Source organism: Thunnus maccoyii, chromosome 18 (genome assembly GCF_910596095.1).
Source record: "Thunnus maccoyii chromosome 18, fThuMac1.1, whole genome shotgun sequence".
NCBI classification, from domain to species: Eukaryota; Metazoa; Chordata; class Actinopteri; order Scombriformes; family Scombridae; genus Thunnus; species Thunnus maccoyii.
The window spans coordinates 1,563,270-1,576,815 of record NC_056550.1 but is presented as its reverse complement, the minus strand read 5'-3'; the positions used below and the strand labels follow the sequence as shown (position 1 = coordinate 1,576,815).

The window sequence follows — 13,546 nt, the reverse complement described above, 5'->3', positions numbered from 1 at the left end:
CGGGCACATTTAAATGGCACTTTATTTCAGTGATTTTTGATTTTTTTTTTTTTTGGTCTGTGTTTTTGGTAAAGAATTACCAAAATGATTCAAAAGCACAGTCTAAATAACCAAAACCAGGTACTGCTCACTCTTTCCTCTATTTTCACCCTACAAGAGCTTGTTATTTGTTTGAATTAGCCATCATGATATTCTGACATACAAACATGAATTTGAAGTTGAGTATTATGGTCAGTTGTCTGCTGATTGTGGCTGTGATCTACAGTTGGACTCTAACCCTTGTAGGGGTGTTTCCCTCCTTGGATCTGCTCTTTCAGGCCTTGGTTATCAGCAGCGCAGCACGCCGTACCTCCACAGTTGGAGAGATCGTCAACTTGATGTCAGTGGATGCTCAGCGCTTCATGGACCTCATCACGTACATCAACATGATATGGTCTGCCCCTCTGCAGGTGGCACTGGCCCTTTACTTTCTCTGGCAGGTAGGATTACACAGCAGCTATAGAGCCATCGTAACCAACAACATCTCTATTCTGAGACAGTCTCACATTAGGAGATTTTTGACTGTCAACATAAACACTGGTCACTGCAGCCTGCAGTGATGAGACAATGACTTCTGCTGCTTTGGTGTGATGTTATGTATCAGACAGTTCTTAAACAGAGCTACCAGAAAAAAAAACCAAAAGGAAACTTTATCTCAATGTGTAAGTACACATTCAGCATTCAGTTCTGTGTGAATACGTACACTTCCTGTGTGAGGGGCGCCAGCCAAATGAGTGTATCTGTAGGTCCTTCAACTTTCAACTTTTGGAAACTCTCTTGTGCTAACATTAGCTGAGTTCTCTCCATTTTATGTTGGCTGTGTACATCTGAAGTTGGTGGTTAGAGACACATATGAATTTAAAGTAAATTATCTTGTGCGCACAATATAATAACTTGTTTGCACAAGATGAAAAAGCATGACTTTTCGGGACTTCAGTGGTTACGTATGGACCGGATCGATCTACAAATTCAGCAGCAGGCAGTAAAAATTAAGGTCATGGCATGGGAAAAGTCTTAAATTTCACTCTCATTGGCATGAAGTATTGTCTTTTGGGTTTTCAAAAATATACAATCCGATTGGCCAACATAATGAGGGCTCAGCCAGCCCTAATGATGTTGTGATTGAAACTTTGAAAAGGTTGACAGCTTTAGAAACATCACGTTCTGCCACTGTTGCAGCTGGCTCAGCTGTATGAGCTATGTGGTTTTAGAGATGGGTATTTGTAAAGTATCTGCAGTCATGTGCTCAAATACAGTTCCAATATTTGAGGGGGCAAGTGCCGTGAGGGAACATGTACTAGTGGTGATGTCAGTGGAAATGCTTCTTTAATGTGTTTTTAATGGTTGTGTATTTGTCATTGTGCAGAACCTGGGTCCATCTGTGCTGGCTGGAGTGGCTGTGATGGTTCTGATGGTTCCTGTTAATGCTGTCATCGCCATGAAAACCAAAACCTACCAAGTAGGACTTCTCCACAGACACACATTGTCACATGAATCTTCACTTCCATCTCTGTAAGCCATACAAAACTTAATGACTAGGTCCACTTATTGGTTTCTTCCAACTTTTTTAATGTTCAGAAAGCTCAAAGACCAATACGTTGTGTCAACAGAGTAGTTGTTATTTTCACTCATACATGTATATACACAGATGGAACACACACACCTACCCTACTCAACCTTTTGACAGTTTGTAGCATTGCATGGCTTGTATTTGTTTCTGTTAATTTTTTTGGTGCATGTGTGTGTCGGAATAGGTGGCTCAGATGAAGAGTAAGGACAATCGCATTAAGCTGATGAATGAGATGCTAAATGGCATCAAGGTGCTGAAGCTGTATGCCTGGGAGCTGGCCTTCAAGGACAAGGTGTCAGAAATCCGTGAAAGTGAGCTACAGGTCCTGAAGAAGGCCGCCTACTTGGGTGCAGTATCCACCTTCACCTGGGTCTGTGCACCTTTCCTGGTGAGTCCATCACAGGACACAGAAGCACCACCATGTCCAAATAAAGTGCATAGTTTCTTTGAAAACTACAGACACATCGCCAACTCTACAGACTGGACAAAATGATGGAATGACAAGTCACTGAGTGTTGTAGAAAAAACTTAATTGACTTGACTTCACTCACTTTCTGCAAATGTATGTTATGGGAATAATTTTAAAAGAGATTATCACATTAAGATCTCCCTCTCATTCCCTCCTGCCTGGTCACTGTACAGGTTGCCCTGTCCACTTTCACTGTGTACGTGCTGAGTGACGAACGGAACGTGCTTGATGCCCAGAAGGCCTTTGTGTCTCTGGCGCTCTTCAACATCCTACGTTTTCCTCTCAACATGCTGCCGATGGTCATCAGTAGTATGGTGCAGGTTGGTGTGCCTCCATTCAAATGCTCATCACTCAGTCACACACAATTGTAATAAGGTACAGAAGAAAAAACAGACTGTATTGTCACATACCTCAAATATTCTTAATGTCCTGCACCCATGCATAGAGTCTCAGAGTAACACAAACGTTCCACAAGCCGGTTGTAATCAGACCAGGACAGATGCTTGCATCGTGTGCACATAGTCAACATGTAGACAACACCTTAACACGTAGACAACACGTTTTTAACATGTAGACATCATGTTGACATGTACACAACATCTTAACTTTGTTGTTTATGCTGCAACAAGTTAAATAAGGTAGGATATGATTGTAACTAAAGCACACATCAGGATGAGATTTTAGAGACTGACAGAAAGGACACTGTCAGAGAGCTCATGTTAACAATGTGACAACACATGACTTCAGATATCAGATATTGTGTTTTTGGCCTCTCTTTCCATCCATATTTTTCTTTACCATGTGAATTTGTTTGAATTTTACAAATATTCAAATGTTCAGCCATGGAAAGAGAATTCTGTAAATTCATTTGAACTATGTTTTCTGTAGAAAATCTTAAAATCTGGACACATAAAACCAAAACTATATGTATGGAGAGAAACCTCACAGGTTAGTCTGGAAATATATATTTTGGATGGACTGACCCTTTTATTGAGCTTAACATTATTTCATACATACACACACCAGGGTGTCTGCTGTAACCTAAGGGCATCAAATGACTTGATGTCACAACGGTTTAGAAATGACTTGATATTATATTGAGGGTATAATATTGAGTCTTTCTGTTGTTCTGGGGTTTCATTGTGGATGTGAAACAAGTGTGGATAAGAACAGTCACTATTTGAACATTAGTAGCTATATCAACCCGTCACTCTGTGTCTGTCTTCAGGCCAGTGTGTCCTTGAAGCGACTGAGAGTGTTTCTGTCACATGAGGAGCTGCAGGAAGACAGTGTGGAACACAAAGCAGTAGCAGGCTGTGAGTCCGGAGTTTTTCCCCCTCTGCTTTTCTTTCTTTTGCTTTGTCTGTTGTCTCCTCCCTCTTGTCTCAGAATTATACATTCCCACATGTTGTATAGATTCTCCTTCCTGTGCTTGTGATGTGTGTGTATATTCATATATCCTTCTTTCTTCCTCCCAGCTCCATACAGTATCTCCATAGTGGACGGAGTTTTCAGCTGGTCCAGATCTGAATCACCGACACTCAAGAGGTGTGTGTCTCATATTTCCTCAAGATGGTTAAGTGTATTCACATAAATAAAAATCAAAATGAATGAATGTTCATAATGCAGGCTTGCCCACACTAAACACAACTTCATTTCATGTTTATTATAGTTCAGATTTATTTATTTTATTTATCTTTTCTCGGTCTAAATATATTTTTGTTGTATTTTTGTTATCAGTTTTGACACCAATTTATTTTCTAGTTTCAAATGAACTGTATACATATTTGCTGCTATGAAATGTCCAACTCATCATACATCTTGGTCACGAATCTTAAATAATCACATTTAAAGGATCTTTATCATAAATATTTGTCCATGTCATTTGTCATTATGTGGTAAAAAAAACAAATTATTTGAACATCAACATTGGTATCAGCTTTTAGTATTAAAACAGTTGATAGTTCTCCCTGGATCGGACCTAATCCTGATCCTGTGAATCAGCTCAGGATGACCCTTGTTACAATGTACTGACTGATGATACAGATGGCAATATTCTGTAATAACATATGAGTCTGTCTCAGCCATAAAGAAGTCAACAAGCAATGGCAAATATGGAATGTTTTGCAGGCAGTGTTAAAACAGCTTCTGTAATCTGTGTCGTTTGTTTTTACAGGTTCAGTTTATTGTGGTTATATTGTCCTCATACAACTCATCAACATTCCGGATGACTATTAAAAAATTAATTTCCTTCTTTTTTCTAATAATGTGTTTTCTCCCACAATATCACACAAAGTAGCAAACAAAATAAAATAATTAGATTAGTTCATAAGTATGCAATTCACTGGTTATTAAAAAATGAACCTGATTATTCCTTAAATGGAAGTGAAATGAGTTGAATGTCTCTGTGTGTCTGCAGGCTGAATGTGTGTATCCCAGAAGGCTCTTTGGTGGCTGTGGTGGGTCACGTGGGTTCAGGAAAGTCCTCGCTGCTCTCTGCCCTGCTTGGAGAGATGGACAAACTAGAAGGAACTGTGGCTGTCAAGGTGGCTGCTCTCGCTCTCTCTCACACAAATAAACTGACATAGTGGAAGGTTTGCACACTGAAACCTCTCTGTCTGCTGTTTTTCCCAATATGGCTTCAACAAGATTTTCATGGTTTAAAGCTTGCACTGGTCCTGCAAGCCTGTTATTTCCATGGCAGTTCTTCACAGAGTGCTCTGTATCTCAGAGACCAAAACACTGAGAGAAATCAAATTGAATCAGGCAAGAAGATTTGCACAGAATGTACACAATAACATGCAGAGAGAGCACTAGCACCTGATTTTTACAGTGGTTCTAGTTCTTGTGATGAAAATGAAATGTCTAGTTTTTTGATTTTCATGTCATCCAGACGTTCTACAGGCTATAGTTACCATGGTTTTAGATGTTGTTTGGATCTGTGGGGCACTGTTTTCCTCTTTCTACCAGGCAGTAATACCACAGGCTGATCCAGTTATCATTCTGGCTGTTTGAACAGTGTGTCTCTCTCTCTGTTGTTCTGATCACTTGGTATTATCACAGTTACCTTGGATCTCCACTGCAGACCAGCTGATCATTCAGAAATTTGATTCACCCACCTGTTAACTAAAATCTGTTTGCTGTCTGGGTTTAGCTTAAAGATGAGCAGCTAAAACACTGAATAACATCAATGCAGCAATATTCCTTTAGTGATTGATAACCATCAGTAATCCTGCAATCATTCCTAGTGACAGCCTGTAAACACAAAAGATAGCAGACTGAATAATGATAATGTTAAATTAATGTTAGCTTACCTTTTTATCAGGTGTCAGTGTGCTGTCCTGCCTGTTTTTGTGGTTTGTCCAGCTGTCTTGTTGCTGCTTTGTGTCAAATTTTCAGTGGGTTTGTAGATTGATTTATTCCATAAATCTATTTTCTTTCCAAAAAATGGTGATGTTCTCTAACAATACTGAGATACAGAACATTGATGAATACAGCATGCTGTTTGTTAGAGGAAAAGGTCAAGAAGCTTCTGAACAAGAGATATTTTGGGTGGTAGACGATACTGTTTGACAGTGTGATCCTGCAAATGCATGCAAGCCATCAAATAAGACACTATCGATTAGTTTTCATTTGTTAATGAAAATTATAATACATTTCATCAAAGTTATTCTTTATTTTGTTTTTGTCACTGGCACTAACCGGACAACAGCAAAGAAGAAGTTGACTGGTGGAAGGCCTTCCACCAGTCAACTTCCACCAATGTCCCCACAGCCTATAGGGTGTGGGGACATTGAAGAGGACCTATTATGCTCATTTTCAGCCCTAAATTTTTGTTTTTGGATTCCACTAGAGTAGCTTTGCATAATTCACAGTTAAAAAAAACCCTTATTTAACTTATACTGGCCCTTTATGCAGTTTCTCAGTTCAACCTCTGTCTCTAAACAGTGCATTTGAACTCTTGTCTTTTAAAGGCCCCCTTCCCAATGAGCCCACCCTGTTCTGATTAGCCACCTCTAGGAAGCTGCCGAGGGGCAGACATATCAGAGTTGTGTTAAGTTACTGCCAATGAAAACCCAACATTTCCTGTTTCACTGCTTCGAAGTGAAGGCTTTTAAATGACTAAATAACGGGAGTTTTTTATTGTGAAGAATTTACAGGAAGTGAAACGTGTTCCTCACTGAATCAGCAGAACTTTGTTAGTGGCGCTAAAAACTGGTTTCATGTTAGTTCATTTAGGTATTCTACTAGATTATCAGATTATGGCATATGATTTCAAGTGAAATAACCCCAACCCTAACCCCGCAGGCCTGGACCACTTGTTAATTTTTTTAATACCTCAGAGAAAATTGGTGAATTCCACAGATTCTCTTAATTAATTACTCACATATGCCACTTAAGTACCAATCTGTTCATATGGGTGGTTCTTGTATAAGGCCCTTTGCATGTGAGCTGATGTGTGTTGCCCTGCAGGGTTCGGTGGCCTATGTTCCCCAGCAGGCCTGGATCCAGAATTCCACACTGAAAGACAACATAATGTTTGGCCAGGAGAGGATTGAGGCCTGGTATCAGGATGTGGTGGAAGCATGTGCCCTTCAGCCGGACCTGGAGATCCTTCCTGCTGGAGACGAGACCGAGATTGGTGAGAAGGTATCAACTCCTGATCACGCATTTAATCACACATTTAGTCATTTAATTTATCTGCAGAGTAGAACAGATGTCAACTATTCGTTTAAGTTGTCTACTTTTAAAATTACGGCTTGTCTAGAAAGAGAAATGTGAGTTGCTTACAATAATAAAAAAAAAAAGTTTTAGTTGCTGTCTTTAAAATCATAAAATAGCCTTGCATAGTTTTTAGCTCTGTCTGTTTGTCTGTACAGGGAGTGAATCTGTCTGGAGGTCAGAAGCAGAGGGTGAGCCTGGCCAGGGCTGTCTACTGTGACCGTGCCGTCTATCTGCTGGATGACCCACTGTCTGCTGTCGACGCTCATGTAGGAAAACACATCTTTGATAAAGTCATCGGCCCACAGGGTCTGCTGAAGGACAAGGTGTGTATGATCTCAAGTTCCCACTGATGTATATTGTTGTTATAGAGATACGCAGTGGGAGGGGCTGCTGGTTCTGTTTCCCCATTCTGTATTCCCATTTCAATATTTTCTTTTAACAATCTCAATATTACAGAACATAGAAACTCAGGACTCTCCCAGATAATGTAACAATCCTATAGGTTGATATTCTGACCACCTGTTTCGATTATTTACACTTCATTTCTGAGAAAACCCGTTTTGTCCAGGATTTTGGCGGACGGCTAAGAATACCGCAATACCAGTGTGTCTCGGCTGTTGTTGCTATGAAGAAGAAGCGCGAATGAGAGTGTGATTAAACGCTTTGTCACTGAAGTTGTAAACAATAGCCATAGTTGCTGAATTCACTCATAAGCGACCCAGAAATTAAAAGTAAACTGATTCACTCTGTAGACTGTAAAATCAGTTTTGTCAACACCATAACAAGGATGTATCTTTAGCTTCTACCTGCTCGGTGATTGGCTGCTTCTTGCTGAAATGCACAATGAGAGTAGTAATAACCACCCCAGAATGGCAGTACCTTCGACTTTTTACTTAAATAACCAGATATTTTCTAACACAGCTGTTCATCTTTTGAACTGATGATCAAGTTTTATGTGAAACTACTGCAGTTTATTTGTTAGTGTGAGGATAAAAATGATAAGAATTCATAATTTCACTTCACGTTGCTTCTCTTTTGGCAGCCTTCTATGACATTTGTCTGGAAAAAAAAATATAAATTTAAAAACTTTTGGATCAATCTCAGTGTCAGCAGATATTTAATATAAAAGGACTTGAAATGAATACGCTAATGATTTATTGACTTTAAAAAGGTACGGGTATCACCTTTTTACATACGAGCATGTCAAATTTGTGTGGCTGTGTGCAGACTCGTGTGCTGGTGACCCACGGGCTGAGCTACCTGCCCCAGGCTGACCTGATCCTGGTCATGGTGGAAGGAGAGATCACAGAGATGGGCTCCTACCAGCAGCTCATGGCCACAGACGGAGCCTTCGCTGAGTTTCAGCGAACATACGCTGCTGTCGACCACACTGACAACGATGGTGAGACACACTGCACTTTTTTTTTATTTTCCTTGATCACATTAAGGAGAAGTTAGTAATTGCACTGCTGAGAATGAGCAAATCTGCTCCATGAACATTAACTGTGTTTTGGATCTTAGATTTTTGCTGCAGTGGTTGTAGATCATTTTTAAGGATAAATAATTTCTCAACACTTAATTTTTTGTTTCCTTCTTACATTTAGAATCTGAACCAAAGAAAGGAACCAAAGCATTAGAGAATGGCAGTGTGACTGCTCTTGCTGGGTGAGTGAAACTGTGAAAAACAACAATAGAGCTCTATGACACAGAGGAATAAGGTATATCAGGCTTTAGATACACATACCATAGCTGCTAGAAAGATCAATTCATTGTTGGTCTGGCTCTTTTCATGGGAATATGTTGATAATAAGAATAATATGGAATATCACCAGACCTATACTTATATATGTTTCATCATGATATATACTAGTTGTTCCTCTTTTTGAAGCTCCTGTGTTTCTTTGTATTATTCCATGTCTAAGCAGCAGTGAGTCCAAACTGTCCCAGACGGGCAAGGACGGAGAGGTGCTGAACAAGAAGGCCAAGAATCCCGAGGTGGGAAAGCTGACAGAGGCTGACAAGGCCAGCACTGGACGGGTAGGTAGAGACTAGGGTTGAGCGATGTCTACAGAAACAAAGCTTTTATTGCACTTACAGTAACGTAACGAGTGTAGCTGTTGTCAACTCAAGTACTTCATGTTGTTCTGTCTCTCCTCTGCTCCGCTCAGAGGACACACATGCACAAAGCGCTCAGCCCCGCCTGCGGTGAAACAGGAGAGGAGAGAAACTCAGCACGACCATAAATGACAGCAAAACGCAGTAGACACCGTTTATTTATGTTATTTACCTAATTTATGTACACTCGTTTCACTTTAGCTCAGTGTAAGCATCTACTGTGTTTTGCTGTCATTTATGGTCGCGCTAAGTTTCTCTCCTCTCCTCTGTTTCACCGCGGGGGGGCTTTTAAATCACGATGTTACAACGGTAGAGGCTCAGTGGGCGATGACCGTCAGCCATCAGCGATGGACGATGGCATCGCCTATCGGCCCAACTCTAGAGACTTGACATACTCACATGAGAGCAAGGATTCATCATCGCATATCCAAGTGCAGTCTGATCCAAGCTGGCCTCCTCTCCCTCCCCAGGTCAAGCTCTCAGTGTTCTGTGCCTATCTGAAAGCCATCGGAGTGCTCCTGTCCTGCATCAGTCTACTGCTGTTCCTCGCCCATCACCTGGTCTCCCTGTTCTCCAACTACTGGCTGAGCCTGTGGACTGATGACCCCGTAGTTAATGGCACTCAGCCTTACAGACAGACGAGACTCGGGGTGTACGGTGCTCTCGGCCTGTCCCAGGGTGAGGAAGGGTAGGGGGGAGACAGAAGCATATATACAATATTATTATTGAGCCAAGAAGCTTGAGGAAATGAGAAGTCATGAAAAGAATCTTTCTGACACACCAGAAGAGCATGAAAGTTTCTTTGTCATTCACACCTATACTCAACACATATACACTCTTTCTAGCAAGATGCTGAATTAGGAAACAAAATCTAAAAAATAGTATTGCATCTGATTTGTTGCTGGTATTTGTGCATCTATGCGTTTATTGGCATTTCCAGTTTTAATCTGTACAAATCACATATTGAATACTTTTACAAATCCCCTCACTCCCCACATCTACTGCATGAAGAGGAGGAGTGTGCTTGTTCTAAATCTACATTCCACAAATCATTAGGGAGGAGTGTGCCAAGATCTTGTTCCCATAGGGTTCTAAGGCTAGCCATAGGCTGAGGATTTATATTGGCCAGTATATCAAAGATCATTGTGATGGCACCCTTGAGACTAGCATCTGTGGCTAAAAGAGTGTCTATTGATGTCACTTGGGGTATCTCAGGGAAAGGATGGTAACCCTTCTGTACAAAATGCCTATTTTGTAAATAATGGTAGAAATGAGAGTGGGGTAGGTTAAATTTTTCTGCCAATTGCTTGAATGATGCGAATACCCTATAGACATATAGATATAATAACTAATAGTACATAGTACATTCCCATGCCACGTTCAAAAAGACAGATCTGACTTGGCTGGTGGTTTTCCAGACCAAATTGTTTCCTAAATTGAGACCATATTCTGATTGTGTGAGCTATAGCCGGATTGTTGTAAGATGCACCAATTGCCAGTGGTAATGGGGAAGTGACTAGGGAGTGAAAAGGAAGATCATGTGATTCTACCTTCACTTATTCTGGTGCATGCTCAAATGAGCTACCTTGGACATACATAACAACCTTCTGGATGTTACTTGCCCAGTTATGATAGAGAATATTGGGCATAGCCATTCCCCCCAATGCTTTGGATCTTTGTAAGAAGGCCTTGTGTATCCAAGGCTGCCTGCCACCCCAGATAAAGTTAGAAAAAAATCCTGTCAAGAGTGCTAAACTGCTCTTTGGAAATGAGTATTGGAATGTTCATATTAAGCAGGCAAATACACCCAGTCATTGATAGTGGTGACATGTGCCAGCTTTCCATATCTCGTTTGCATTTGTCAATTAGAGGAGAAAAATTTAGTTTGTATAAAAGGTGAAAGAAGTGAGGAACTGTGATCCCCAAGTTGAAGTGGGAGGTCACTCTCCTGAAGGGAAACATAGAGGCAGGAATATTAAGAGCAGTGGGGTTCAAAGGGAAAACAAAGGGTTCAGCTTATAGAGACAGCTTCCCGAATTCTTCCAGACTGGATAGGCTAGAGGGAAGAGACAAAAGCGCAGGGTTGGTGATATATAGGAGAAGGTCATCAGCATACAATGACACTTTATGTACCCTATCACCGCGGCTTATCCCCTCAAAGGAGACAGCATGTGGTTAATTCGTCAAGTCAAAAAGCATGGCGTATTGTGCATCCAATTGGGCTATGGGCTATTTTTTTTAATTGTGTGAGGTGAAGGTAGTATGAGGTATTTATGTAGTATGCCTTTAAGTGCAGATTGCAGAGGCAGAAACACCCTCCATTTGTTTAATGGATTATATTCAATTGTGTCTCCCACCTGCTCAAACTAACTCATCAGCAGTTGTTCACACTCAGACCTCTCCAAAATCCTGCATACTTTATGCACAGCTGGCACAGCATGGATATCTTCATTCATTATTTAAATCTTCTGACACAGCACCAGGACAGCAATTAACTTTCTATACCCTAGTGAGGTCAGCTATTCCAACAGATTCCATGTTTCTACAACTGAGATCATCGCAAATGTTGTTTACTGCTGTATCCAGTTGGCTAAATAAGGAGAGATATTTTGTAAATGTATTTGTTTATGTTTACTGAATTTAAAAGACATAAATGAGGCTTTTCTCAGTGCAGAGAAGGAGCACAACCGTAGAGTTTAAAAGTGTTAATTAGTTTGCACAGCTCTAACCCGTGGAGTTCATGCGAGCAGCTGCAGCACCAGTACACATTAGCTGCCTGCTTACTGTCACTTGCCTATCTTGTGCTGAACCTCACCTTTCAACTTTTCAACAAGCAAATAAATGTAACTATATAGAAAATAGGTTTTTATGGGGTCCCAGGACCCTCCTCACTCCTCTGAGCTGAAATAAGGGAACTGAAACATCCTAAAAGGGTCAGCTCACCAAACTACAAAGACACATTTTCTCATTTACCTCAAGTGCTCATCATAAGTGCAGACTTTACTCACATAACTTGGACTGAGGTAGACTCTGGTAGACAAATTAGAAAAAAGTAACTTGACTGGCTTCAACACCATTTTCTCTGTGACTTGACTTGAAATGACTTGATGTCTTCCCCAAGATCAAAGATTCAAAATGTGCAGTGAAGCAACTCGTTATTGTTCTCACAGTATACATCACTCTGACAAAGTCACATTGCATGGGGAGGAGGGAGAAGTACGGTTGGCAGGGCAGACTAGCAGAGAGAAAAATAATGACTTGTTTAGGACTTGAAACAAAAAGGTCTGGACTCAGGCTTGACTTAGAGCTGAAACTGTAGTTCACTTGTGTATGTCAAGAATTTCAATATGAAACCTTTCATAGACAGTTCATCAAATGAAGCTTGCGTAACTCAAGGCACTCATCTTTTCAGGCAGGGTATGTTCTTGGCCTCAGTGTATGCATGTGTGTGTGTGTTTCAAGCTCAGACTGTGCAGCATACAGATCTTACCCTATAAACCCCACTGATCTCTTATAGGTTTGGCAGTGTTTGGTTACTCCCTCTCCATGTCCATCGGGGGCATCCTGGCATCTCGCTGCCTCCACCAGTCCATGCTGTACGATGTCCTGCGCTCACCTATGTCCTTCTTTGAGCAAACCCCCAGCGGTAATCTGGTCAACCGCTTTGCCAAGGAGATGGACACCATTGACTCAGTGATCCCCAGCATTATTAAGATGTTCATGGGCTCCATGTTCAATGTGATGGGTTCTTGTGTCATCATCCTGATCGCCACACCACTGGTGTCAATCATCATTCCTTTTCTCGGTCTGCTCTACTTTTTTGTGCAGGTTAGTGTGAAATTTTCAGAACGCAAAAAAACCACTTCTTTTCTGTTTTCTTTTTCCATTCCTTTCATGCATTTTGGTCCCTTAAACATGAACATACATTGGGCTATGCATTATAAGTGTTACTGTTCCACGGTTTACAGCTGCACTGTATTTGATTGTGGTCAAGTGTGAATCAAGGTGTCAGACGGCTCTGTTCTTACTCTGTCCAGAGGTTTTATGTGGCATCATCTCGTCAGCTGAAGCGTCTGGAGTCAGTTAGCCGTTCACCCATCTACACTCACTTCAATGAAACACTGCTGGGCACCTCAGTCATCCGAGCCTTCGGTGAACAGGAGCGCTTCATCCGTGAGAGTGACAACCGGGTTGACCGCAACCAGAAGGCCTACTACCCCAGCATAGTAGCAAACAGGTCAGGAATAGTGTTAGTACTCAGTCTTACTGCACCTGCTGCAACAGTATGCACTGTGTCATGAAAAATACAGAGGAAAAAATAAATAAAAATAAATTGGAAAAAAATCTTTAAATTTCTTCAGTTCCACTGAATGTGCCATTTATTTCTTGGAATAGTCTTCTTCCTTTAATATCTTGTTGTGTTTGTGTAGGTGGCTGGCAGTTCGTCTGGAGTTTGTAGGAAACTGCATCGTGTCATTTGCCGCTTTGTTTGCTGTCATAGCCAGAGAGAGCCTCAGTCCAGGCATTATGGGGCTGTCTATCTCCTATGCCCTCCAGGTAAACACTGACACTCAAACCTGTGTGAACTGCTCATGCTCACACTGTCTTCAGGGGCAAAGATAAGTCAG

General features: G+C 41.1%; 1 protein-coding gene across 2 annotated transcripts in view; it reads left to right on the top strand.

Annotated features, from left to right (window-relative positions):
* Positions 1-13,546, top strand: part of abcc1 (ATP-binding cassette, sub-family C (CFTR/MRP), member 1) — a 36,460-nt gene that overhangs the window by 13,574 nt on the left and 9,340 nt on the right. For both annotated transcript variants that reach the window (XM_042392056.1, XM_042392057.1), the window contains 16 exons: positions 318-479; positions 1,406-1,498; positions 1,794-1,997; positions 2,252-2,398; positions 3,307-3,394; positions 3,557-3,626; positions 4,498-4,624; positions 6,552-6,728; positions 6,959-7,126; positions 8,031-8,205; positions 8,408-8,468; positions 8,729-8,840; positions 9,389-9,596; positions 12,436-12,746; positions 12,956-13,155; positions 13,349-13,475. In XM_042392056.1, coding sequence (XP_042247990.1) covers positions 318-479; positions 1,406-1,498; positions 1,794-1,997; positions 2,252-2,398; positions 3,307-3,394; positions 3,557-3,626; positions 4,498-4,624; positions 6,552-6,728; positions 6,959-7,126; positions 8,031-8,205; positions 8,408-8,468; positions 8,729-8,840; positions 9,389-9,596; positions 12,436-12,746; positions 12,956-13,155; positions 13,349-13,475 — 2,430 coding nt within the window. The remainder of the gene's footprint in view (positions 1-317; positions 480-1,405; positions 1,499-1,793; positions 1,998-2,251; positions 2,399-3,306; positions 3,395-3,556; positions 3,627-4,497; positions 4,625-6,551; positions 6,729-6,958; positions 7,127-8,030; positions 8,206-8,407; positions 8,469-8,728; positions 8,841-9,388; positions 9,597-12,435; positions 12,747-12,955; positions 13,156-13,348; positions 13,476-13,546) is intronic.